Source organism: Harpia harpyja, chromosome 7 (genome assembly GCF_026419915.1).
Source record: "Harpia harpyja isolate bHarHar1 chromosome 7, bHarHar1 primary haplotype, whole genome shotgun sequence".
Taxonomy (NCBI): Eukaryota; Metazoa; Chordata; class Aves; order Accipitriformes; family Accipitridae; genus Harpia; species Harpia harpyja.
Genome location: NC_068946.1, coordinates 40,583,724 through 40,611,060, shown reverse-complemented (window position 1 = coordinate 40,611,060; position 27,337 = coordinate 40,583,724). Strand labels below are relative to the sequence as shown.

The 27,337-nt window shown below is 50.8% G+C and overlaps 1 protein-coding gene across 1 annotated transcript in view; it reads left to right on the top strand.

Annotated features, from left to right (window-relative positions):
* The window catches only part of IGFBP2 (insulin like growth factor binding protein 2), a 63,516-nt gene extending 39,329 nt beyond the window's left edge, over nt 1-24,187 (top strand). Inside the window, 3 exon segments of the mRNA XM_052792947.1 lie at nt 17,686-17,909; nt 19,378-19,518; nt 21,764-24,187. Of these exon segments, the coding sequence (XP_052648907.1) occupies nt 17,686-17,909; nt 19,378-19,518; nt 21,764-21,931 (533 nt within the window). The 3' untranslated portion in view covers nt 21,932-24,187.
* Nucleotides 24,188-27,337: the final 3,150 nt, after the last annotated feature.

The window sequence follows — 27,337 nt, the reverse complement described above, 5'->3', positions numbered from 1 at the left end:
TTTCCATGTATTTATTTATTTACTGAGATTTTATTGCTCAGCATTTCAGGGTAACAGAAGTGTCCTATGTGTTTATTTTATTTAGGCTCTAGAGTTTGCCCTGCAGCCAAGCCAAATTACTCCAGCTTTGGGGGGATCTAAAATGAGGAAATCTGTACTTTGTGACCTTAAACTTTCAATGAAAGGGGATTTGGGGAATGGAGAAATGGCAGGTGCTCAAAAAGTGAATATTTGCAATGGGGAAATGGGGCAAGACTTTAAAATAAAGCCCTTGTACAATGCCAATAACTAGATAATGTGGTAAAGTTAAGAAGCCCTCAAGAAAGATTCACTTGCTCGAGGAGGAGGTATCAGGTACATTGTCTGAGGCCAACAGCCCTGACAGAAATGAGGAAAAGGATAGCTGGCATCTCTGATACTTTAATTGCAAATGAAACAAAGGCTGGCAGAAGAGAAATTGAGAAGTGTCATGTGCCTTTAAAGTCTCCAGAAGGCTCTTCCCCAGTTTACAGTGGTCCTTTGTAGATTGCTGTAGTATGATTTATTCCTCTGACTCGGTGAGGGTTGGTTTTTAGGCATTTGCTTCTCCCCACCTCTGAGCTCCCTCAGCATGGCTGTGCTGCCTTTGGGGCAAAGGAGCAAGATGCACTTCAGACTATTTATGGCTCATTCTACAGTTTCATTCTGGGAACATCCCAGGGAGGCTGATGGCTGTTTCAGCGCCAAATATTCATCAGCCTTCTGCCATTTTCCAGTTAATTTGTCTGGATGACTTCTGCGATGACTCCTCACATTTTCCACCACCTGATGCTCTATTAAGAGTTTGTTCCTTTGTCCGTCTCTGGGGCTGTTTCGTTGTATCGACGCTGCCTTGTTTCCTGTCCCGTTTAAGGATTTATGCTAACCCCATCAGTCGTGGCAACTGATCAAGACCACTTTTGTAAGGAATCATCATCTGGAGACCTCCATCCCATGCTCACCGGCTCCACAGTAGCAGGTCTGATCTGAGCGCTACCCTTTTCTTTGGTGGAGGTACTCAGTTTAGGGGTCAGCCCATGTGGTGTCAGGCCTTCTCCTAGGTGCATCCATCTCTGGTGCTCCCGGGTTCATTTTTCACAGCTTTAAGGCCAGAAGGGCGGTGTCCCATCCTCAAGCCTGACTCCTGGTCCAGTTCAGACCACAGATTTTTGCTGTATGAATTGCTGTTTTGACTAGAGCGCTACAAAAAACATTCAGTTTTGACTTTAAAACCACTCACAACAGGAGATGCTATCATAACCCTTTTGTAAACTGTGCTAGTGGCTAATTATTTGGATTGTCCATGTTTGCCTCATCTAGTAAATAGTCTTCATCTCAGTAACAGTTGAGTGTTTGCACGAGTTGTTAATTCCTTTTTGGTCTTCATATACTTTAGGTGAAGTCAGATTTTCCCTGGTGGTTCTTTTTCCCTTCTAATATCTGACCAATTTATCCTGTTTTTTTCTGTGACACTCCATTACAGTTGTATTTTAGGAATAAGTAGGAAGCTTGTGGGGACTTTTCTCTGCAGGTTTTATTCACTTTTGCTCTTCATTATTGATTAGCAGTTTCCATTCTCCTCTTCTTACACTCCCTTAATAATAAATATTTATGCTGCCTCATCAATTTACATAGTATTCTGCAGATCCCAAAAGAGGCAGAGTCCTGCCCCACTGATCTCTAGTCTTTCCATGCATCTCGCATGCTGCTGTGGGGGCATTGGGAGCAGAGATGATACAGCTTTGCTGGGGAGGACCCAAATACTGGAGGTGCTGGGTGCATTTTGCTCCTTTGGAGTTCCCTGGGAATGGAAGACCTTCCTACTTCTCCTTCAAAGAGAGGGTAGGACATACCTACTGGTGATATTCATGCAGAGAGAATGGAAGTACTCTGATAATTTGCTTGGCATGTGTAGAAGAGGTGGCCCGTGCAGTGCATTATGCAGTCTGGTCTGTGTATGGAAACAGCAATTGCTGCTAAAAACCCACTGATCTTTTGTTCTCTGCGTGTTGGGCTGTTGCATGATGAGACCCGCTGACAAACTTGGCAGGGCTTGCTCAGCCTGCTGCATGGGGTCCTGCTCTGCTGGGGCAGAGGACCCAGCCTGCTTCCAGTGAAACCGGACCTGCCAATTCTGCTGTCTTGGCTGCTGTAACAAATCCTGTCTTTGAATGCTCTCTCCCTGCAGAATTTGCATTACCGCTCCTGTGAGGTGTTAAATGCCACCAGTAACTCTTCACTGCTGACTACAAACCCTTCCCTTGAGGGTTACCTGTTTGCTGTTCCTCCAGGCACACTTTCTGAGTGATGTAGGAGGGAGATGTAATGAAATAAGTCTATAACTCAGCTGTTGCAGCTTTAGGGATGTCTCTGGTCTGGAAGAACTTGAGGATGAACAGATCTGTGGCTGTGTAGGGACCAGCCCAGTGAAGCTGGTAGAAATGAGATCAGCCTGAGGATTTTCTTACCCTGGTATTCAACAGGAAGAGTCAAATGCAAACACGATGATTGCAAGCGCATGTGGCTGTCCATCTGGAGGCCTGTTCAGTGAAAACTAGGTTTATCTCTTTGCCCAGAGCAACACACTTTTCCCTTTAACCTTCAGCAAGCCTTCCAGCTTTAGCCTGGCTGACACCATCATGGTTTATTTAGCAAGGCAAAGTATGGTGAGGGTGAGGGAGTGGTTTGAGAGAGGCCATAACTGGGCTTTGTGAAAGGCAGGATGGGGCAAAGGAGAAAACAACTAGGAAAGCAAGTGTTTTGGTGCAGAGTTTTAGAGTGGGACTTGTAATGTTCAGTGGTAAATAGCCAGTTAATCAATGCCAGATCATCTGTTGGACGTCCTCTTAATTCCTTCAGCCTGTGCCAGACACTGATATCCTTGAAACCCAAAAAATCCCATTAGAAGGTGCTTTCATTGGGGCTCAGCCAGCATGCTTCTCGGGCTTTTGAGGAGGAGCAGCAAGAGCGTGACAAGAGCGAGTGCCGATGGGCTGGGGCTGTCGGGCGGCAATGGGGGTGGCACTGGAGGGGTCTCACCCCGTGTCGGGGTGCCCTGTGCAGCTTGTCAGGAGCTTGCAATGAATCCCTCACTCTGGGGTGGCGTCCCGGCTCTCCAGTTAGACAGGCAGCAGTAAAAACTGCTGCTGCTGCTGTTTTCCATGTGCTTTGGCTTTGTTCCTGTGCCCTCAGCTTGTGCCAAGGCCTTCTGTATTTGTGAAAAGGCTGGGCATTTTTCTTTCTCTTTAAGGAAGAGGTGTCCTGGCTCTCAGCCCCTTGTGAGGTCTGCAATTGATTTCGGGAAGCGTGATGGAGGTGTGCGTGGCACACAGCAGGTGCACGTTGCTTTCTGAAGGTCAGCCCTTGATTAAGGGGTCTTCAGAACCTGCCTCAACAGAGTATGAAGAGCTGCACTTTGGTATTTAGGTCTTTCTGCTGACTTGTTCCTGTGGTTTGAGACGGAGAGCTAGGAAATTGTGAATAGGGGGAGGAATGAGAAGATCACTATTTTTCAGTTGCATTCAGCATCCCATGAAAAGATCAAGCAGCACATCTGGAGGAGCAGGGCATGGAATTAAACCATGAAAGTCATTGCTGTAGGAAGTTGGAAATGTCCTTGATATAAATGGCTTCTAAAAGGAAGTATAGAAATTCATAGGAGGGATGGCTGGCTATGAAATATGAAGATCCATGTGCAGCCTCTGGCTCAGGAAGTCCCTATGCCATTCGTTTCCAGAAGCAGAGGAAAAGATCAGTCCTTACGTTCTTCCTAACATGTGCTGCTGACCACAGCTGTAGCTGCTCGTGGATCATGGAGAGAGCAGCCCGTTGCTGGAAGAGTATACTGGTGCCTTGGCATGGAGACATGAAGAAGAGTGGCGTGCCAGGGCCTCAGACAAGCTGCGTGCAGCTGGATGGGTCTGCTCTGCTCCTCCTTCAGCCTCCGTGTGGATGAGCCTCTGCATCATGGTCAGCTTGTATTTTGGACTCGTGACTGGTTTGGTCTCTGCATGAGGAACTGCCACAGCCCGCTCACTCTCTTGCTGGCAAGCATCACTGCAGATGCCCTCCACTGTCCCCTCTCCATGGCTCTCAGTTGAAGGCAGGTTAAGATGGGTTGCACGTAAGCCGTACTCAGCTCATGGGGTGCATGGGCCCTGAGTGGAGGACATGCAGTCAGAGGCTCCGGTTGCAGGTTATGGTTTTATGCACTGCAGTATCTAAATTCTCTGCTTTCCCCAACTTTGGAAGATGGGGTGTCCTTGTGAGGATGACTTGGGTTGGTCTTCCCATGGGTAGAGCCCAGCTGGGTTCAGTTGGAAAGCCTAAGGAGGGATTTTTTTGATAGGAAAGATATCTGTGCTCTGTGCATATGAGCCTTGCTGGACGAAGGGAAGAAGACATGGAGAGATTTAGAAATTGTAATTTGCTTACTGCCTTCTTCCCAAGGAATCCAGAAGAGCTTGTCTTGTTAAAGATAGGACTGTTTTCCTCTCCAGTGAAACAAGAGTGCCTGAGTAATTCTCAAACCCACAGCAACACCCACTAATAGTTTGGGATAGGAAGTGCAGAGCTTAATTACATTTTGACCCTCTTTCACTTCACTATTCAGATATTTCTTCTCCTGGGCTTGAAGTCTTGTTGGACTGGGGCAGGAAGGACCAGGGGAGCTCATTCGGCTGCTGCTAGTATGCCTTGCTTTTTGCTTGCTTCAAGGGTGGCTTTTGTGTTCAGACATCTGAGAAAAGATACTAGGCAGTGGGGATAAAAGACGGTTGGACTCGGCACTGCAGCATGAAATCAAACTGGAACACGGCATTGGGAAAACTGACAGTGCTTTGAATATCTTACTCTTGTAGGAAGGGGGACAGGCAGGACATCGACGCCTGCTTCCATTGAAGAGTTGAAAGCCAGAGCTTATGAGGTGTGACACTGGCTTAACAGGACTCCCTTGTGGGTGGGGGGCAGGAGAACAAGTAGCTGGCAGTCAGGGCAGCACATTTGGGGAGATGACCGGTGGGGGTGAGCAACATGCCTGACGGGCACAAAAAGCAAGTGGTGTAACTGAGGAGCTTGTTCTGAGTGAAACAGACTGTGGGTATTGCTGCATCACAGCCATGATGTGTGGTGGTGTGATGAGGCATCACTCTTCATGTACCCATTTACCCTGAAGCTGCAGTAGTCCTGGTTTCAGTGGGTCATCCTGCTTTTAGCAGGCATAAAGCTCCTGGGCTGCATCCCGTGTTAGCATCAACTAGCATAATGCATCTGCTGTGCATTTGGTGCTTAGTGAAAGCCAGGCTGCCCACTGAGCAGTCCCAGCTGCAGTCTGCAGCAAGAGAAATACTATCTGGGGCAGTATGTTAAAGCCAGGCTTCGGAGACACTGCTGGTACCTGCCTATGCCAGATCATGGCCTGAAAGCTGTGGAAAGATGCTGGGCACAGGTCCCTGGGAGGATGCTGCAGCCCAGCAACGGTGCCCCAACTCCTTCCCGCAGGAGGGACCTGTCCTGTTGTTCTCCCAGTGGCTGGGAAGCACTTCGGGTGGCTTAGTGGGAAAACGGCCAACTTTGCAGCCAGTACTCCTCTCCGTTCCCAGCTACTGCGTGCCTGGCTTCTCCTTTCACAGGGAAACACAAGCATCTTCCAGCGCAGGTGCTGGCAAAGGGGCTTGCAGGTAACCTCCCCTCTCTCTGGGGGCACGAAGGACCTTTGTGCTTCCTGGAAGGGATTTCAATCGCCCCATGCGTTGCATACAGGCTTCCTGAGCTGGGCTTTTCTGTTGTTCGGGCCACCTGGAAGGATGTGCCAGAGGAGGCTTGCAGCATGATTGTTTGTAAGCGGTAGCTGGCACTAGTGCAGCCTGTGCTGGGTGGATGGAGGGGGACATGGGGGCTGTGTTTTGATTCTGCTTTTCCTGTTTGTTGTAACTTGGCAGGAGCAAAGTTTCAGAGACTGCAGGGGCAGCAAGATCCTTTTTCTCTTCTTTCTTTTCTCCTTGGCATGCACTGCAACACCTTCCGCCAGTATCTGATTTTTTTGGGGGGGGGGGAAGGATGACAGAGGGAGAGTAGAAGGGAAGGATTGGTGTGTTGAGGCTCTGCAGCTTTGGAGCACATAAACCAGAATATTTAGGATGGGGTTCATTGTCTAGAGGGGAGACTTTCTCAAAAGCAGCCCCCAGCATGTAAGCATCTGTCACAGGGGCTTTTGTTCCTGCTTCAGGTGGGCTTTCAGTGGAAAAAATTTTAAAAAGGAAGCAGGAAAAAAACCAAACCCCAAATGCACAAAACCCTCTCCCCAAGGCCTTGTTCAGAAAATGGAGATAAAGCAGCAATAAAGTCAAGTGCTCAATTAAGCCAGATGTACGTGCTTTAAAGCACTAACAGATGTGGCAACAGTGGCTGTAATGAAGTGGAGTTTTATGGACCAAGTGCGATGGAGGCGGGTGCGTGTGCCTGTTGCTTCCTGACGGGAATGGCACAGCAGCGCTTTTGTTCTGGGGGCTGATGAAAGCCATCAGAGGGTCTGTGGGTGCTCGGGGCTGATGTATCCCGCTGTCTCCTCGGCTCCTGCCCCCTTGCCCCTGGGATGGCTGCGGTTACAGCGCTTTTCAGTTGCGGTGGTCTGTCTGAGAGCAGTGAGGGTGGGTTAATTATAGCACTCCAGGGCAATTTATCTAATGACAGCCTCCCACCTTAGTGCTCCTGGGAGGTTGCGGTGGCCGTCTTGATGTGCTCGTTCTCCAGACCCTATGCCTGGGGAGTTACATGCCCTTAAATGACTGCCACATTTTGTTTGCAAATTTGGGGGTTCAAAAATGCAGCAGAAAGCTGAGATGCTTTCAGCTGCAAGAAGATGGATAAAGGCCAGGTGAAACCTGTTATTCATATGCTGTACAGTGTGAATGATGCTTGCTGGAGAGCAGCTGGCTGGGTTTTGACTGGGGAGGCTTGCCTGGGCCAGGCTTAGACCATGCCTGTGCAGGGATGGTTTGGAGAAGGACACAAGCTAGCTGAAGCTGTCCAGCATTTTGGGGTAAACTCCGTGTGAATGTCAATCCTTCCTGAAGCCAGGGGGTTCCCTGGCATTTTCTTGCAGAAGCTCAGTGTTTTAACTATTTGGCTTGTTAACACAGGTATGGGTGGTGTGCTCTAACTTGGGGACCCCACCACCACCACATACCAGCAGCTCCCCCTTTTAAAGGGCTATTTGCCACAAGCCTGGGTATCTTCCAAGCCTTTAGGTGGTAGCCAGATCCTCCCACCAGGAAAGGGGTGCTGTGTAGATCAGGTGCACAGCAAACACGCCAGGGTACTTGGTGCTGAGCGTCGCGGCTGGATGTACATGAAATGCTTTCTGGAGCTGTTTGAGTGGAAAGCTGACTGTTGCACATCTGAGCTTCCCTTCCAGTGGTTTAGCTGGCTTATCACATCTGTCTCCATCGCTCTGTGTTTTGTGGTGGTCTGTTTTTTAAGCTTTGCAATGCCTCCCTCCTCCTTGGGAATGCAGCTGACTGATGTTCCCCTTTCTTTTCTTCCTTCCTCTACCACAGTTTTATGACTCTGTCTTCCTGCCTTTTACTCAGCGGGAGTCTGCATACTCCTGAGGTTGGAGCTTGGGCAACTTCATGGGTGGCCCAAAATACAGAGTCGTTTGCAAAGTGAGATCCAGCCCCTTTTTCTATAAAGGCAAGAGACCAAAGCAATGACAGCAGAGAAAAGCAGCATGCTGCCTTGCACTGCCTTCCTCCCACCTGTGTGGGAGGAAACTTCCCCTTCTGAAGGCCAAGTGACATTTATCTGGCCAGGCTGTAGGCTCTGGAGGTTGGAAGTCACTGAAGGACCATGAAGGTAACTTGCGTTACTTGCATGTGCATGGCTGTTGTATGCCACAAACAGTTATTACAGATCGGGTGATCTGCAGTAAATTGCTGCCTTCTGGTAGCCTGTCCATGAGTCTGAGCCCTTCATGGCGTTGCTGCATGTGTGTGCATGTCATTCAGTGGTGGGACAAATTCGCAAGTCTTAATTTTGGCAAAACTCCCATTTATTTCAATAGCAGAATTGTATCAATAAAGACTTCATGCCTAGAGAGGGGCAGTTGCCTTATTTCAGTAAATGCACATAGTAAGATACATAGTAAATGTGCATAATAAATATACACGTGAGATCAGGTTCGGTCCCTTCTCATGGTGTACTCTAACATGAGGGTTTAAATTCAGCTCTGCCCTTACCTCAGAGAAGGTTAAAACAAGGGTTAAAGAAATCCAGCAAAGTAACTGCAAAACTAAGTGGAATACTGCCCTAAGAACAGATGAACAAAGTGTTTTGACATAACCTGAAACAATTGCAATGGTGTTTAGCTTGAACATCAAATGAAAAAAACCACAATCTGTGAACAGCTCAACTTGAGGCTTAAATGTAGGATATGGCAACTTGGTAATAGGCTCCATGAGGAGGGAAGGATAATGTATGTGAGTGCTGGAGGCAGCTGGGAGATGCTGGTGGGCAGAAGAGACTCACAACTAAATTACAGCAGCTACTGCCTCTTTCCACCTACACTTCAGTATTCTGGTTTTATTTGAAGGCTTGTGCTTTGTCCCTGGGGAATGCAGGTTCCTGGGGAAAAATCAGATGCAGGGTTGCCTTCAAAGGCTGGTGCTTGACTAGAGGGGTGCATGGGGACAGTAGGTCCAGCAGACCTCGAGGTGACACTGGTGGTAATTGCCATTGGGCTCTGGCAGGGTTTCTGAGGAGAAGGTAAGAAGGAATTACTGTAATAATAGTGCATTTTGAAAAAGGCAGACTTTGAGGAAATGCACAATGAGATTTGGGTGGGTGGTGAGGGGAGCCCTGGACTGAGCTGCTGTCTGGAAAATCGACTGTGGAAAAGTGAGATGTTATTTAAAAACTAATAATACAAATGGCTGAACTTCATTCCATTTGCATGCAATAGTCATAATAACCAGAGAAGCCAATGTGTCTGAGAAGGGAGTGGAGCAATACCGGAGATAGGCGAGAGACAGCTCTTGCAGGCAGGGTGGGGCACTGCTCTGACCTTTTGGGGGTTTTAAGTCTTTTTTGCCTTACTTCTAGTATTTTTGTCCTGATTTTGAAGCTTTTGCACCTTTCTGTAGGGCAGAAGGTCAGACTTCTGGGAAAGCTGCATGCAGAGTGGCCAAAAGGTGTGCAGAAATACCCTGCTGTAGGCTCCTCTGGTTGTGCCCTGTCCAGAGCCACTTCCCCACCAGCTGTTGATCTTGATGGGGATTGTGAACAGGCACCAAAGGGCACAGCTGGGCTTCCAGAGCCAGAGGACATCTTTCTGGTGAGCTAAGCCATCCTTGAGGAGCCAGAACAGGCAGAGGGCATTGCCAGAAACAACCCCGAGACTATCTTCCCTAGCTTCTCATATGATAAAGACCACAAAATTTCCCTCAGCCACCTGTCCTTGGAGCAAGATGTCTTGTATTTGGCTAAAGCACCCTATCCAAGAGACACGTTATGTGGGTTTGAAGACCCCAATGGACAGATGCGAGCATTTCTTCCAGTAGCACATCTTTCCTTGGTGTAGGTTCAAATTGATTTTTGACAGTCTGTCTCCAGCTAACTTGGTCTTTGCTTGTCACTGCCTGCACCTAGAAAGGCAATCATCTTAAAATAGGAGAAGAGTCTGAACAGGTCCTATATATTATACTTTTTCAAAAAATGTGTGAGGGAGGCAGAAATGTTTAATGTGAATTCGGAGAAGAGTTTCTTGTTTGTGATTCTGTGCCCATCAATCATCAGTCCTTCATCAGCCTGTTCTGGTGGGCTGCAGAGTGTCACACCTGGGAATCAGCCTTGTTAAGAGTCACAGCTGCTGTGACTCTGCCAGCCTCTGGCTGCCCTGCAGGAAAGAGGTGCAGCATCCCAATGCCAAACAGAGATCATCTGGATAATAATTAACATGCAGGCACCTTCGTGGAGGCTGCAGTAAGGAAAGCTCTTCTGTGCTTACATAGTCTGTACTGTGGGATGCAAAAGCCCCAATGGGCTTGGACTCGGGGTCAGAGATGAGCCTGTGTTTCCTAAAACAAACGGGGGAAATAAAGGTAATTCAAACACAGCAATAAAACCCATAGGAAATGAATGACGTGGTTTTGTGGTCTGGTTTTCATTCTGGAAATTCATAGGAACTGAGGATTTAGGAGCAGAGCTTATACTAGAAGTTGGTGCAGGATTTTTGGGGTGGCTGGGTCACCGAAGACCACACAGACACATGTGAGTGACTGGGGAAGGAGAGCAGAGACTTGGCCTGATAAGGTTAATGGCTTGTTTTACTCAGGCATAAGCCCCTGATGGCTAAGTAGCCACTACTCTGGATTTTACAGATGGGGTCAAGGTCAAATCGGGAAGCTGTGGTGCAATTAATTTAAGCTTGGAAGTGTTTTCAAGTTAATTCATTTGGTTCTGCTGGGAAGGTTGCAGCTTTGCAGAGGGCTAATCGGAGAAGTGTGTTGAAAGGGCTGAGATATGGTTCACTAACAAGGGGGAATGCTTTTATAGTGGCAGGGAGCTTGGAGAGCCTCACTCAGCAAAACCTTCCCAACATGTTAAGGTCTTTCCCCTGAGCAAGCTGCCTTCATGCACATTGACGTTAAGCACATGTGCAAACCCAGTGCCATCAGCCACAAGATGAGACCCTCTGGCTCATCAGCCCCAGCTTTTAGGTGAGTCTGGAGAGTCTCTGCTGTACGTGGGCACTGGGATGCTCAGCAGCCCCATGCTCAGGGGAAGAAGTGGGTGAAAGAAAAGCAGGATTGCAAGTGGAAGTTGGGTAAATGAGGGGACTTGAAGCGTTCCCCTGCATTTTTGAGGGACCTGAACAGTGTTTTCCCTTATCATTCTTGGCACGCAGTGAACAGCTGGCACGGGAGGGAACAGGATGTTGCAAATGACACTTGCAGGCTCGCTGTTGGCAGGAGGAGGGCTGGACCAGACCTTCCCCAGCGGTGGTTTGTGCTCTGCTGGGTCCACACAGAGTGGGCTGGTGATGTGCTACATGGCCCATCAGTCAAATTGTTTTGAAAGAAAGCTAACAAAACAAACCCTGCTATTTTATCTCTCTTCAGCCTGGCTGCACATTTCCATGAAATGGTGGAAACTTACTATTTTTGAGAATTGTGTTCCTGTTTGAGATGTAGTTGGCATTTGCTGATGTGTTTGTAGATATATTGGGAGGTGGAGGAGGACTAATAGGAGACAGGCAGTCATGCAAACACATGCACATGCAGAAACACATAGAGGCAGGCTGTGTTATTACACAAGCCCTGTATCCTTGGGAAACCAGTCTCTAAACATGATTTAAAATAAAAAAAAACAAGTGTGTTTGAAGTAAAGCCCAGGGGAGGGGACATCTCAGTCCCTCTTGTTCCCTCATCTGACATCAGCTCCATTTCACTATCACTTCTGTGCTTGCTCCAGGGTGCCAGAGGAGTTTGTGTGCGATGGGGCACAGGTGCACTATAGGGCACGGCACAGTGGGTAGGAGGTTTTTCTCTGGCTCTGGACCTAGGTGGATGGAGGAGGGAAAGTTGCTCTCTCCAGCCACCAGGAATGGGCAGAGAAAAGAGAGTGAAGCAGGCTGCTGAAAGCTGTGCTGCCCCGAGTCAATGTCCCTGGCACTTTGGAGGAGCATAAAGCATTTCCTGCAGGATGCCTGAACCAAACGAAGGCACTGGGTGCCCCTTGGATCACCTCTCGGTGCCAGCCACTCAGGGCAGGGAGAAGAGCTTGCTAAGCAACCCCTGGCCAGAACATGCCGTTCCCTCCCCAGTGCTGCCCTCCCTGCTGGTAGAGATGGGCTGAAAAGATCTCACAGCAAAAATAAAGGGTGTTTGCAGAGCCCCGGGGCTCTCAGCCCCAGGGGATCCGAGTGCTTTGTGGACAGCTTATCAGAGAGGTAAAACAAGCTCTTGGAGACCAATGCAGGAATTTTCTGGCTGTGGTGTGCAATTGCCTTGCTGTTACTGAGCAAGCTGGTGTGATGAAATAACCCTGGGGAGTGCAGACAGGCAGAGGATCCTGGGAACCCACCCTGAGGAGCATCTTGGCAGGTGGAGAGATGCTCTGCGCTGATCTCCATCTCTGTGTCTCATGGGAGCCCATGGTTCCGAGATATTTGGGAGACCAGCCTTCCTGCCAGCCCTCCCAAAAACTGGGTGGCACAGACACCCCTGGGCTGCCCAGGAATGCTGGCTGTGTGTCCTCTGCAACCAAATCAACTGCTTAAATATCCACATGTCACCTGTGCAGAACTGGATGAGGCTAAGCAGAACAGGCTCCTGGCTGGGGACAGGGGACCAGGAGGAGGTATGGGGGGGGTCGTCCCTGTAGTTAAATCCAGAAAGGGATCATGCATGACTTCTCCCCAGTTAGCCCTGTCAATGGGTATTAAACCCAGTCTAGTCGGTATTAAACCTAGTCTAGATGCAACCTTTGGCTCCTGAACTGCTGATTGCCAGGAGGAGAGCTGGGGAGGGATTGCCCTGTAATTGTGTCCTTTATTCTGCTCCTCCTGAGTATCTACGGCTGGCCTCCGAGAGAGTTGTTGTCGTGGGGCAGGGGGGCTTCTCTGCTGTACCTCCCTTCTGCATCCCTTCTCCTCCCATCGCCTCCTCTCCTACATGGCCCATTGCTTATGCTCCCTTTGTGGCATTTCCCAGTCGGGCTTTTTTTTTTTTTTTTTTTTGTGTGTGTGTGCGCGAAGTGAAGAGTGAAACTTGAGTGGCTGCTTTGGTTTCGTCTCTCTCTGGAGAGCTGCACCCAGCCCAGCTTGATTACACCTGGGGCCAGACCATGTACCAGTGCCCCTGCATTTCCCTTCTGCCGCCTGCTGAGCGCTGACAGATGCTGTGCTGTGGCTCAGTGCTTTTGCAGTTTGGCAGCGGTAATCAGCAAACCCTGGGTCCTTTTTGGGGTAGGGAGGGCCTGGGGGGGACTTTGTTCTTGGCAGCTCCTGCTGTGAGGAAATTGCAATGCCGGTATAATCCCTGCTGGCAAACATTTTCTGAGGTATCCGAGCTCCAGGTCAACAACACCCACACTAGAGCTATTGCACAGGAACCTTCGCCCAGGGCTCTCCTAGAAATACTTTGCAGAGTGATGAGGCAGAGGTCACTGGGGCTGTGGTCAGGGTTTGTCTGCTCTTTCCCCACCTTCCTGCAAGTAATTCTCAGGCCATGGCTGTTGTGCATGTTAAAGGTCAGGTTTAAAGGCTGTGTCAGCTCTCAGGCTGCGAAGGACAAGTGCTGTGGGAGGGAGATGTAAGCCCCGTCCAGCCGAGGACACGGCCAGGACCTGAGGCTAGCAGGGCTCCGGGCAGGGCGTTGAAGGCCACTTGGATGAAACTTTCTGTGGGTCTGGGACCTTAATCAGCACTTAAACACTGTGCAAACACCCGAGGCATATAAGCAAATGCATGTGAAACCTCTGCGAAAGCTGTCATCGAAGGAAAGCAAGTGCAGAGAGGGAGCAGTGCTGGAGAAGGCGGCTGTGGTCCTTGGCATGGTGCGTGCTCCCCGTGATACAGGCTGGCCCTCTCGTGCTAAGTGAGTGCTACTGGCTTGATCCCGTCCCACAGCCCAGATACGCTTTGGGGCTCTTCAAAGGGATAAAGATGTATTTTTAACTTCAGACAGCTGACTTTTTTTCTGTGGTGCTTTTTTCTTCTTGTAGCTCTGGAAGTGGCAGGTTGTTTTTAAGCCCCTCTGTTTCTCAGCTGTCTCAGCAGAGGTGCCTAGACATCTCGGACCAGATTCCCGAAAATTTCAGTGCTGGAAATTGGTAGCCGCATTTGAAAATGTTGGCGAGACTGTACAGCTCCCTACAGATGTTAGCTGATGGCTATTTGAACACGCTTTCACCTTGGCCAAGTCCTCGCCCCATTGAAGCCAATGGGAATTTTCCTTGAAAAAGGCCATAAAGAAATCATTTTCTTGGCATGGAGAGAGGTGTTTCATGGGTTCCACATAAGTGTTCAGGAGAACTTCAGCTATCTGCTTTGATTCCTGCCACGCTTGTCCCACCCTGCACAAAGCTCTCTACCTTTTGATCCAAAATAGCACAGGAGATGTTTTCCACATGCCATAGGAAAATGGAAGAACTATAAAACATAATTGTTTTGGAGTTTGGCACCTCTCTGTTCACAGTTATATTTAGTGTGAATTGAAATTGGTCAGCAAAAGGGCATTTGCCAGGATGACAAACAAATTAGGATTGTATATCTGAGGCGATTGCATACCTGCCCATCCCATGCTGGTAGGTTGGTGGGTGGCTTAGCTGGTTCATGGGCAGTCATAAGCAAGTATGCACAACTCCCTTCTGGGCAGTGTTAAAAAGCATTATCTGGCTGTAAAAGGCATTGTTTGGCTCATGGCATGCTCTGTGTTCTCCTGACCTGAGTCTTGATGTCTCCACTCTTGTTGTTGCTACCCGGCCCGTTTGCTCTTTGCAATGTGGTCTATCACACCTGATGCTCAGCCTTCTCCCATGCGTGCAGCTTGTCCGTGAAGGAAACGCTGGCACGTGGGGCCAACCTCTTCTGTCCCATCTCCCTTCCCCGTTGATTGAGCCATCCCTGCGAGCCCCAGGTCAGGAGAGCTCCTCCTTAGAGCAGCACTGGATTTGGGAGAGGGAAAAGCTGTGATGGGGCTCTGGTATCAGCCCCAGGTGGATCAGTCCAGCTTGGCAGCAGGGTGAAGGTATAGCTCACCATGACTGGCTTGGCCTCGGAGAGGAGAGCTTGCAGTTGATAGCAGCTAGACCTTCCTGGCCTCTGCTCCAGGCTTGCTCCTGTGATGGTGCCCAGGGAGCCAAGACCAATTTCTCCTGTCCCTGGGTGTGTTCATGCACATGGGCTTGCACACTCTGCTCCCATCAGTGGTTTTCTTTGGGCTGATATTTGTTAGCATTGGAAAGTGAGAAAAATGAGCGAAAATATTATCAGAAGCAGGTTTTGTGAATGAATCAGCCGACAAGAGGCTTACCAGCTCGCCTTCATTTACTAGCACAGTGCTTATTTGGGCAGATGTCTATATATTTTCATTGGAGGCAGGAAGGAGCGAGAATCGATGGGGGAAGGCGCCGCTTCCAGTTCGCTGCTTTTCCATCAGTTTGTACCATTGGTTTTCTGAATTAAGCAGGGCACTTCAACGTGTCTGAGATGCTGCCCTGCTGCTGCACTGGTTCTGCTGTTGTTGACAGCTTGATAGGACACCAAGGAGAGGAGCACAAAAGACGTTGGAAGGCTAAAACCCTTCTGAGCAGTTCGTTGAGGATCAGAGTCTGGCCAGCATTGCCCGTCTCTTGCATGGTGCTTTTTCATTTGATCCTGTCTGAAGGCGGCCTCATGGCCTTCTCTTGTCTCACTATGTGTTTCTAATTAACGGGGAGACTGGTGTATAAACAGAAGATTCCTGCTCAAAATATTCCTTGTCCAGCTCCTAGGATGACAGCCAGACGGCAATCGCCAGGCAGCAGCCCAGACTTTGAGCTCGCCCATCTGGCTATCAAACCTGGTCCCAGTTCTCATCTGGAACCAGTATTGAGGAAAGTCATGGACTATGCCAGATTGGTTTTGCCCCGTGTTTGCTTTTCAGTTGCTACCTAAGCAGCTAAAAACCTGCAGACCAAATGCATCTAGTATTTCTGGGAAGTGGGACGATCCCGGTATTGGGAGATCTGAGGCCAAAATGGTGAGGAAGTTCAAAAAGATATTGGACAAATCCATTGAGGGATGGGTCTATTGGTGGCTTTTAAATCCTGTAGGTCAGATACACTCTCCAGCCATGCAAGTGCTTTTACTGCTGGTCTGCAGCACGGATTGGGAATGGTCCTTCTGATGTGTATACCCAAGCAGCTGCTGATGGTCTCTTGTGGATGGCATGCTGGGCTGGGGTGGCTCTTTGATCCAGCCCACTTGAGCTGTTCTCTTGCCATCAGTCTGCAGGCAGCCACACATTTGCTGAGTAAGTTCAGACAAAACTCTTCTTGCAGTTTCTCTTGTGTGAGCCTGGGGTTGTAACACCTGAAAAGAGCTTGAAAAGCTGTGGCAGAAATAAAACACTCACTGTGATGATTTTTCACACTCTGTCATGACAGTAGAGCTATGCCCTGATAAAACATGCAGCTTCTGAAAAGGAAGTGTTAAAATCTGTAAATGCTCTCCGTGCTTGGTCTTTCAAGAAGCAGGAGGGCGCCATAAATTAAGCATTGTTACACAAGCTAAAGCATTGCTTGCCCTCCGTTGTGCACAGTTTGATGTGATTTCTTTACTTCTACATAAGTGCCTGAGTTCCGGAGTGCTGGAAAGCTGAAATCGGAGGTGCCAGAGAGAATGCTGATGTTGGGAGGCTGGGTGCTACAGTTCCTCTTTGGCCTGTGCTAAAAGACATCTACGTTTGCCACCATTGTAGGACCAGAGTGGCCTAGTCTGTCACTGGTGTGGAACCTGGGGAGCTGCTAAAGAGCTCCTATAAACAGAGATAGATACAGAGACATACTTGGCCTGGGCTATTGTGCTGAGAGGTGATGTCTGTGCATGGGTTGAATCAAAATTTGGGCTGAAAAGGACCTCTGGAGGTCTTGGTCCAAGCCCCTGCTTAAAGCAGGGCCAGCTTCAATGTTAGATCCAGCTACAGTGTTAAATGTGCTTGCTCAGCCAGATCAGACCAAGCACCGAGGAGGAGTCGGCTGTCACCTTCTGGGCTTCTGGAGCAAGCAGGAGGAATTGAGATCTGTCCTCATTGCCACCGCAAAGTCCAAAGGGACTGGTGTCTGCAGCATCGCGACCATTGTGTCCTACTTTGGCAAGGATTGCTCTCAGAAACGGCACCCAGTGAACTGGGAAAATGAACAAAGCAGAGTGTGGAGGAGGTGGAAAAATTCCGGTGTTTATCCCCAGATTTCTGCTAACTGATTTTGAAATGGCTGAGTTAGCTGGGGGCCGTGTGGCTTGCAGCAGTGGCAGAGTTGGGCCCAGGACACGTGGGGCTGTTCCACGGTCAGCAGAAGTGGCCAAATGCAGAAGTAGGTAGAAGCTAGATGAGTAATGCGCTGTATGACAAACGATGTGAAAGATGATACGGCAAGGACGATCACTGAAATGGCAGGATCTCTGAGGGAAATTAGGGTGGCCATAAAACAGAGGCAAGGTATTTTTGAAAGCAGGCCTGAGAATTTATTTTAGCACATTAATATTGAGTAAGTATTCCTGGAGATACTCTGGGGGATGATAGATGGACTCAAGGTATTGTTACTAATCACTGTGGTTTTAAGTTTTGGAGCCGAAGTACACTTGGCATCCCTAACCCAACTGGACTGATGGGAAAATTACATTCTTCGGGAAGTAATTTAGAAGGTCAAAGAAAAACCAGAAAGAACTTCTCCAGCAGCGATTTCCCCTGCTCTCTAAACTGTCTTTTAGTGTGGTAATAACTCCAGAATGAAAGGATCTATTCTCACCTTCCAGATGAAAGGGCTAATGCAATTTAAAATTTTTGCATGCAAAGATTTTATGGCTTGGTAACCGGCCATGCTTGAAAGCGATCCAGGATGGGATGAACATGTGAGAGAGCACCTGGCTGAGCTTGACCCTTTCCTTGTCTGCCCTGTCTCCTGCAGATAATGGTGATGACCGGTCCGAGAGCATCCTTGCTGAGAACCATGTGGATGGCACCGCAGGGATCCTGAGTGGAGCCGGTGGGAGGAAGCCCATGAAGACAGGCATGAAGGAGCTGGCGGTTATGAGGGAGAAGGTGAACGAGCAGCAGCGGCAGATGGGCAAAGTCGGCAAGCCCCATCACAACCACGAGGACTCAAAGAAGTCACGGCTGTCGACGGGCAGGGTGAGAGGGCAGGGGGGTGTGGGGAGCTAATGGAGGCAGCTGTGGGCTCGCCAGGAAACACTGAACGCAAAGCCTTAGTGACATCTGCAACAAACTGTCTTAGGAAAAAAAAAAGAAAAAGAGAAAGAAAAAGGGGGGAGAAGAAAAAAAGGAAAAGCAAATGTTTGTTTTGGCCTGAAGCTGGGGCTGAACACACCATCTGATGAACTTTGATGTGCTGGTGAGGAGGTGTTATTTTCATTGCAGCTTCACCTCCTGACAGCAGGGCTGGGGAAGGGGGGTCCCGCTGGTTTGACACCTACCTCAGCAGGGGTGTGAGCGTGCCCTTTGCCCACGGACCAGCTTTCTCACACCCTTTTTCCAGAAGCAAGTGCCAGGGATGGCCCAAGGGGATTTGGCGGGGGTGGGGGGGGGCGGCTGCCTGCCTGCTGCAGGGTAGCACCAGTCCAGGTTGAGGGGGAGGCCCAGAGGCCCCGAGGATGGGCTGTGGGGCTGTCATATAGCAAGGAGAGCGACTGGAGTCCTCCCTGCCTCTTCTCGCTCTCTGTCCTCCAGTCCTTGGCCGTGGTTTCCCTCTAGTGGGCAGCTTGGTCAAGGCAGCTAGATGGGATGGGGTTGGAAAGCCACCCCAAAAGGTCCGTAATACATATCTCTATAAACATATAAGGTATTTATATCTGGGGAGCGTAGAGACAGAAAGGGGCTTTAAAAGAGAGCCCTCATCCCCTCCAAGAACAGGCAAAAGTTCAAAATAAGGTGTGGGCACCGTCAACTTAGAGAGCTCCCACACTGCTGCTGCTCCTTCGGGGGAAAAAAACCCAGCAACTGCAAAAGCGGAGAGGTGTGGACTCGCTCTGGCTCACATCAGGCGTAGTTCAACCAGACTGCCTTGGCTGGGAGTCCTGGCTTGGGGCTGCTGTGGAGCAAGAGGGATGCCTCCAGAGGCTGGCTTTGCTGGGCGCTCGCATTCCCAGGGCTTCCCCTCCACTCCCATGGGGTCTCACATGCTTTGTGTTGCACTTGTGGGCCAAAACTGCATCACAGGTGTGGGAACTGGGCTATGCTCACGGAAACCCTCCTGGTCTGTCTGGATTAGTCCTGCTTCGTATCACTTGTCACCACCAGTGGGACCCATGGGAGCATCTGTGAGGTTTCTCCTCCTCTGTGTCTCCAGGGCCTGTGACCTGGTGTCATGTTGGCTTTTGGCCACGCGAGACATATGGGAGAGATGTGCATGTCTCCCTATGTGGATCTCCACACATCAGCACGTGTGGACATGCAGCACTCTGATTTTGGCTGCCTGCAGGTGAAGTTGGCAGTGGGACCCAGTAGCAAACCTGTGTCACGAGGAGGTGCACACAGGTGTTCATCCCTACTGGTGTTTCTGCTGTCCAAAGTGTTGGCATTGAATGGTCCTATTGCCCTGATTTTTTTTGGTTTTGTTTTCTGCTTTCTGGGCTCTTTGCAGACCCCTTGTCAGCAGGAGCTGGATCAGGTCCTGGAACGCATCTCCACTATGCGGCTGCCAGATGAGCGAGGTCCCCTGGAGCACCTCTACTCCCTCCACATCCCCAACTGCGACAAGCACGGCTTGTACAATCTCAAACAGGTAAGTGGGGAGAGCCAGAGCCCTGGGGCTGGCTGCACTCGCAGCAGCAGCCATCGGCTCAGCGTGCGTCCCCACCATGTGCAGCCACAGAGGACATGCACAGCTCAGGGCTGGGCTGATGTCACACACATGGTGTGAGGTGTGGGGTAAACAGCAAATATCACACATGGCATGGACAGGTTTAGTAACACCCAGGTGCATCTGCAGCCATGGGCTACCAAGTGGAGATGCAAGACCCATTTCCACATGTGGCTGTGGGCAGCCCAGAGATGGAGAATCTGTTTAGTTCAGAGTCCCTTCTTCCCTGCGAGAGCTGCTTATCTGTCGAGGTCTATTTTCATGTGCTTTGAGCCAGGTCTTGTCCTGGCTGGGCCCTGCTAGAGGGGAGAAGCAGGGAGGGCCTGAATGCTGGCCAGTCTTGCAGGTGAAGCAGAAAGCACTGCTCCTGGGGTCAGGAAGGTTTCTAGCACACTTTACTGGTTTTCCTCCACAAATCGAGGCTGGTCCTACAGCTCCAGGAGGCATTCCTTCCAGGCGAGGTGGGTGTTGGGGTGCAGCATGCTTCTGAAAGTATTTATGGGACCCAAAAGGACTCAAATGACTCAATGTGTGTCTGAATTCCGACTTCTTGACTTCATTCATGCAAAACCAGCAGGTGTCAGCAGATGAGGCATGGGGAAAAAAATACGAGGGAAAACCTCTTAGGCAGCAAAACACCAGCTTGTCCAGGGTTGACTGGCAGCTATGGGTGAATAGTACCTGGATATGAGCACCCCTTATAGCTATGTGTAGCTGAGCCTTTGGAGGGGACACCAGAAAACCTGCTGTTTTCACGGCTAAGCCTTTTTCTCAGGGCTACTTCTACACCTTGATCAGGAGCATTAAAAAAAAAAGTAGGATGCTCTGAGATAATCTCCCTCCATCCCTTGTCTTCCCTGTCCCACCTGGACCCTCGCCCTCCACCTCCCCCTGAAGAGCCCCATGGGCTGGCTGGATCCCCCAGCATGAGCACACTTGGAAGGAGTGGATGGAGCAGAGCTGGCGAATTCCCCGTAAGGAGATGAGCTGTGTCTGGGGAACTAGCCCGGGCAATGCAATGATGCATCGTGTGCTACAAAAGAAGAGTCTCTGCTGCTCTTGTACCTGGGAAACAAGTTAGCCTGCACTGAAGGGTGGAGACAGGTGACACACGGGTCACTGCTGCAGAAAAAGAGAGGGGACAAAAACTGCTTTCTCTTCTTCCCCCACCCCCTGCCCTGGTTAAGGGCAAACAAGGCAAATGTGAAGTGATACTCATTTCCCTCTATCTGGGTTTCCAGAGTTGAGCATCAGCTCCTTCTCGTTTGCTGGAAAGCAGATGCCAACAAAAGCATTCCCAGTTGCTCCCAGCTCCTGTGGGCCAGTGCTTGGGTGGAGGGTGCCTGGATGTACTCTCCTGCTGGGGAGGCTTTTTCTTTCTCTTTTTGTGGTTTTTATTCCCATGAACAAGGCTGCATTTTGACCTCAGTCCAGCTGCAGAAAATGGCTTGAATTCAGCTTTACTGAGTGCATGCGGAGACTGGCCTGCTGGAGTAACCTCTGCGTCTCCCACTACACTCTGTTCAGAGACGTATCTGCTGGGGATGGAGGGATGAGCTTCAGGTTCAAAGTGCCTGCAGCCCTTCCAGGGCAAGAAACTTCTCTCTAACCAGACCAGGCTGGGGGGGACAGAGTCCAGGTCCAGATGCACCATGGTCCTTACCTCTGTTCTGAAACAGAGTGAAAGCCTGTTTGGAAACATGTTTGTGTCTGGCTGTGGGGCCTTGCTCTCATGTTTCAGTTTGTTTAGCCCAAGTGGCAGGTGAGAAGAAGCTTACACAGCTCCTCTGTCAATCTGTCTCATCCCTCTTCCCCCAGGGATTTTTGACTCTATGGATGCTTTCATCCACAGTTGACAGAGCGCGACGCATCTCAGGGACAGTTGTCCTCATGGTTCATTAAAATCAGCTTCTTGTCCCTGGCACAGCCCCTGGGAGAAGAGGTCCAGCCCTCAGCCTGGACCGCTGGAGCAGTGGTGCTGGTACAGCACAAACCCTGGGGTGTCTGAGTACAGAATCCCTGAATCTTGCTTAAATCTAAACTAGGGCCAAATTGCTGAAGAAATCCTGGCTCTCCCTGTGTTTGGGCTTTGGGCTGGTGGGGCTGGGAAGCCGGTTTTGTCCCCCTATTTCCTCAGCTGATGCCTGCCCTGTCCCTCTCCATGCAGTGCAAGATGTCGGTGAACGGGCAGCGTGGCGAGTGCTGGTGTGTGGACCCCATCCACGGGAAGGTGATCCAGGGTGCACCCACCATCCGCGGGGATCCTGAATGCCACCTCTTCTACACAGCCCATGAGCAGGAGGACCGGGGAGCACATGCCCTGCGGAGCCAGTAGACGGACGTGATCCTGCTCGCTGGAGGCGGCTTGCCGTGGCCCCAGTGCTGGATTTTACATGGGTTTCAGCGTGTCTCTTTAGGCTCTGGAAGAGACTAGGGTTGGGTCCTGCGTGCTGTCCTCCTCCCCTGCTGCCCAGCTCCTGGGGAGGGGAGGGATAACAGGAGGGGAAGGGCGGTGGGGGGGTTGCAAGGAGAAGGGACTGCTTTCCTATAGTCTTTCACCCAACGTAAGCCAGAGAACTGGTGTTTTTTGCTCCTCGCCCCGCGGCCTTGCCCTCCCTGCTGCTTCGCGGCATCTTCCTACACCCTCCAGCACAGAGCGCCGTGTGCTCCCCGACACCTCCTGGGGACGAAACCCCTTGCCATGGGCCGGAGTGGGACAAAAAAAACAAAGGAAAAACCCCACCCTTTCCCCCTCTTTCCCTCCCTTCCCCAAGACCAAAGACTGTAAATACTGTCGCCTGCCTCTTGCGTCCTGCCGGTCCCCTGCGCCCCAGCCCAGCCGTCGGTCCTGGCATGGGATGCGGTGTGGGAGGGAGGGAAGGAGGAAAGTCCCCGGCTTCCCAGCTGGAACATGCTGGTGCGGTTGGGATGCATCCCCCAAGGAGGCATTAGTGAGGGAAAGGGCTAAGGATGAGACAGCTCCCCCCACCCCAAAACACCCCTGTGTGCTTCCCTTCCTAGCTGTGGGGCACAGCCAGCCTCACAGGGACCCGGTTCCAGCCGCTGGTCTGGGAGGAGGGGCCTTTGGGTGATGGCGAAGCTAAATGCTTGGTTTACTAGAGGATTTGAAGGGCTATTGCCCAGTATTTTTTAGGATCAGCTTATGCTGAGGGAGCTAAAGTGAACTTGCTGGGGCTGGGTGGAAGGATGCCTGTGTAGATTTAGAATAACAAGCCAGAGAGTCTCTCTCTCTCTCTCTCTCTCTCTCTCTCTCTCTCTCTCTCATTCTTTCTTTGTTTCTAGATAAGAAAAAACCCATCTAAAACCTGCACTCCCAAGCAGCTGCCCTTGTCCCTCCATTTTTGCTTGGGACCGGAGTGAGCATCTGCTATTCAACACACACTTTTTCTTTTTTTTTGTAAGTGAATTACAGTATATATCTTGCTTTGTAAAGGCCCTGACACACACGTACCCCTCTGCCCACACACACATTTGTATAGATTAAATCCAAGTGATTCCAGGCACTCTGAGGAGAGATGTCTCTGCTGTTATTTCACCTGTCAATTTCTTTCTGTACAGAACACATCGAAGCTGAGAATAAATAACTTCCCCGTCGCCTAAGCAAGGAGATTTTATTATTTTCTACCCCCCCCTTTTTTTTAATATGGATACCATTTGCAGAGCAATTGCAAAAATCCTCTCCTTACAGTAAAAGCCTCAGGTTTTCCTTAAATGAAATTAAGGGGGGGGGGGGGGGGGGAAGTAAAGCATCTCCCAGTTTCTGGAAATGCTTCTGAGTAGCAAACAGCCGCCAGATCCCAGGTCCTCTGCAGGGTTAGGTTGAATAGGATGGAGGAAGCGGTTTCGTTGGTGAGTGTGGGTGCTGGCTGGGAGCACCCTGTGCCTGCATGGTGGGGGCCAGGCAGGAAAGCTACCTGACCATGGCCTGCAGGGATGGGACTGGACCCTGGAGACTGCCAGCACACCCCAGAACCACCAAATGGTGCTGCAGAAACATCACATTGGTGTCCCTACTGCTGATACCCCCTCATCTGAGGACTTTGGTCCAGAGAAGGAAAAGCAAAAAGCCCAATGGGCTCTGGGGAAGGGGGGCTCTGGAGATTTTTTTTGCGCCGCCCCCCCCTCCCCCCCTTCTTGGCCCCACATTTCAGATCTCAAGTGGGAAGGGCACAGGTGGTCTCTGCAAATTAAGCCCTTCATGACTTTGCAGGGGTTTGGATGTGGCAGTGGAGGAGATAGGGAAAGGACCCCCTTTGGAAAGTCAGGGGTGGGGGTGTATGCATGTGGATGTGTGTGAGAGGGACTGAGAGTGCATATGAGAGAGAGAGAAAACACACCTGCATGCAAAGCCAAGTAACTGTAAAAATTATGCTACATGTTTTCTGTTAACATCTGAGGGTGTTCTGCTTTTTCATGTAAACCTTGCACATGCTGGCTCTCATCTGCAGTTTGTACTTTTTGGTTTGTTTAGGAATCAGGAAGTTTTCTTTTGTGTTTTTCTTTTTTTCTTTTGGAAAAGCTGAGCTGCATAAAGTTGGAATAAATTAAATGGGATGCCAGAAAACTGTCATCTTCCCCCTCCCCACTTCTCTGTTCATAGGACACATTTCTGGATGCATCATACGCAAATTTGGGCCTGTTCAGCTTTTGTGCTGGGGGTATTGTAAACACTGGGCCCCACAACTGGCAACTGGAGCTGGGCTTTTCATCGTTACTGGTCCCAGTTCTATGAGCAGGGAGGAACGGGTGTCACTTGCCTACTGGCCTGCTGTGTTCCTCCTCCACACATGGTACCTTGTGAGTTTGCAAAATGCAACTGTGCCCTCAAGTTCTCTCGAATGAGTGTCTGGCCAGCACGTGTGCAGAGACCATCTCCCTGCCTGACAGCAGCTAGGTTGGGTGGAAAAGGGTGGTTGTGTCCTGCTTTGCTGGGCAGAGAGGGTGGCAGCATGAATGCCCTGTCCAGGTCCAACCTGATGCTCGTGAAGCTCCCTGAGTTGCTGAGAGGCTGCATGAGAGCAGTGGTTTCCTGCTCCTTGAGCAGGGGAGCAGCTTTGCAAGGTCCCTCTTACCCGGTGCAGGGACCTCAGGGACCCTGGCAGATGCTTGGGCAAAGGCTACAGGAAGAAGGGAGCTCTGCTCTTTCCAGCTTCCCAACCTTAGTATTTCAGGGGCTTCTTGAGTTAGCAGTTGCATCTAACTGTGCTGTTTGTTAGCCGGCAGATGGACCTGTTCTCCATGAACATGTTCTCCCTGTCATCCAGGGTCCTTTAAGCATCTTGCTATGGTTCTGGTCTCCTCTGCACCCCATGCAAAGAGTTCCTTGGCTGAGCGGGGCACTGCAGGGAGAAGCCCTCCAAGGGCTCTCCCCTTTGCTTGCTCAAGGGGAGAAAAATTTGAGCCAGCTGAAAAGCTAGCCTTAGTGTTTCCATGCAAAGCTTTTGCCCAGAACAGGCTGCTGGGAAGGTGCAGGGGGTCTGGGCTGTGTGTGGGATCAGGGCTTGGCTGAGCTGCTCAATTCACGGGGCTGTGGAGGCAGGTCCCTTGAAGGTCCTGCACCTTCTCCCAGGGTGAGAGGTGCTGCCTAAGGGAGCATGATGGCACAGCTCAGTGCTTGGAGCACCATGGGGAGGCAAAGAACAACAATAATAAAAAACCCACCAATGCACACTGCATTCAACTGCAGCCTTGAAGGAGAGGCCCTGTGTGGCCCCTGACTGCCAGCATTCAGGTAACTGCGGTTTCCCTTTGCCTTCCCCAAAGGAAGGCCAAAACCACCGGGCTGCTTCCCCATTTGTTTTTTCCTACCCTGTGCCAGGATGTTGAGTGGGATTGACACATGCTGACAGGCTGGGCAGTGGTGGGGAGCACCACGAAACTGTATGGGGACAGGAGCCAGTGAGTGCATGGGGCTGCAGGGAAGCGGGGGGGGGGGGGTGTGAACAGGCAAGATGGAGGGTGGGACATAAGCTGGAGAACATGAGAAAAGCAGCAAAATTAACATTTCATACCATCCTGGTTTGTGCCCCTGGGGAGAGCTGAAGGCAGCTCAGGAGATACTGTGGGATGTATGCCAGTAGCACTGTGGGGCACGAGAATGCTCCAAGCCAGGTGCTGCTCAGGGAGGGCTGGGGGTGGCAGAGGTGCCAGAGCCCAGCCATGCCTGGGGCCATGCTCCTGAGTCAAAAGCCTGAAGGGGACAGGAGCCCTCAGCCCAGCAAAGGGGCTTGCAGACAGCCAGGCTCCTTGCAGAGCAGCAGAGACACAGCAGTAAGGCAAGGGGAGCAAAGAGCTTCTGGTTAGGTTGCCCGAGGGTTGCAATGCAGCCTTGAAGGCTGCATGTATGTGTGATGGGTGTCACTGCTTGGATCCTGGCTCTGGGATTTCTTCTGGGCCACCTTTGTGCCTCCTGTACTCTAGGTAATCAGGTGTGCAGTTGGGCATCAGGAGCTGGCCAGCAGCACGCAGGGTACTAGCCGAAACCCCAGCAGCTCTGGTGTACACACACAAAACTATCTATGCTAGCAAACTACAGTTTTAGTATAGCAGAAAAACCGTGCACTAGTATAATATAAATAATATAATTAGTATAAGACTGTATCTATGTACAGCTATAGCTATCTATATACACGCATATAGCTATAGCTTGTGGGTAGGAGGACTATGACCTACTAGCCCACTAGCTGGGGGTAAAAAAAAAAAAAAAAAGCACTAACCTTTTGGGTGGAAAGCCTATTTTCAGTGCCTGTGTGGCTGAAAGCAGCAGCAACGCCTCCTTCCCCAGCTGCGCAGGCAGCGCAGGCAGCGCAGGCAGGCTCAGCGCGCCGCCTGGTGCTGGCTGCGCTGCCGTGCGGCTCCTGCACTGGGGGGTGCCCGGGGGGAGCGGGCCCAGCCTCGTGGGGTGGCATGGGGGGGGCAATGGGGTGCAGCCCCCCCCCCCCTTGCTCGCTCGGGGTGGTAGGTTTTGGCCTCATCCGTGCTATGGGGTGAGAAAGTCATTGGGGAGCAGGTGGCTGAGCCAGCCCCGGGTGGTGCCAACAGGGTGGGGGATACGTTTCAGCACACTCCTGGCAACCCACGGTCCCCAGTGGGGGCCAAAGAAGACATTTTGCGTCGCACCCTGCTCTGGGCACATGGGGTGATGCTGGCAGCGGGGGTGGATGGAGGGGATGGGGGGCACAGGAGGAGGGAAATAAGGGGGGGTGTGGGAGGATGAAGGGTGATGGCTGTGTGGTTGGAGGGGGAGGCCAGATCCGGCATCAGGGAGGACACGGGGCAGTGGGAAGGGTCGCTGAGGGCTACCACGAGGCATCTGAGGACCACGGTCTGGATGGTCTGCGCAGAGATGGCACAGGGATGCTCCTGCACACTGGGACAAATCTCCCTGCTGCCCAGAGAGGTCTGAGGCTCAAACATCATGTCCGATACCAAACTGTAGGGCTCAGTTTGGGATAGCAGCTGGGGGCTCAGCATCACCAGCAGCCAGGCACTCTCCCCCACATAACCCAGTTGCCGTGCCCTACTGCCACATCCATGCAAAGCAATTACTAAAATAAATAGGGCAGCTCTGTTTTACGGATGCTCTGAACTCAAGCTTGCAATTTTACTGCTGCCTTATTGCTCCGGTACCAAAAGCTCTTCTAAACCACTGCCGCCACATTACCCCATGCCCTGTACCTCCCCCAGCACCCCATGGGTCTGGCTGGGCCCCCAGGGGCAC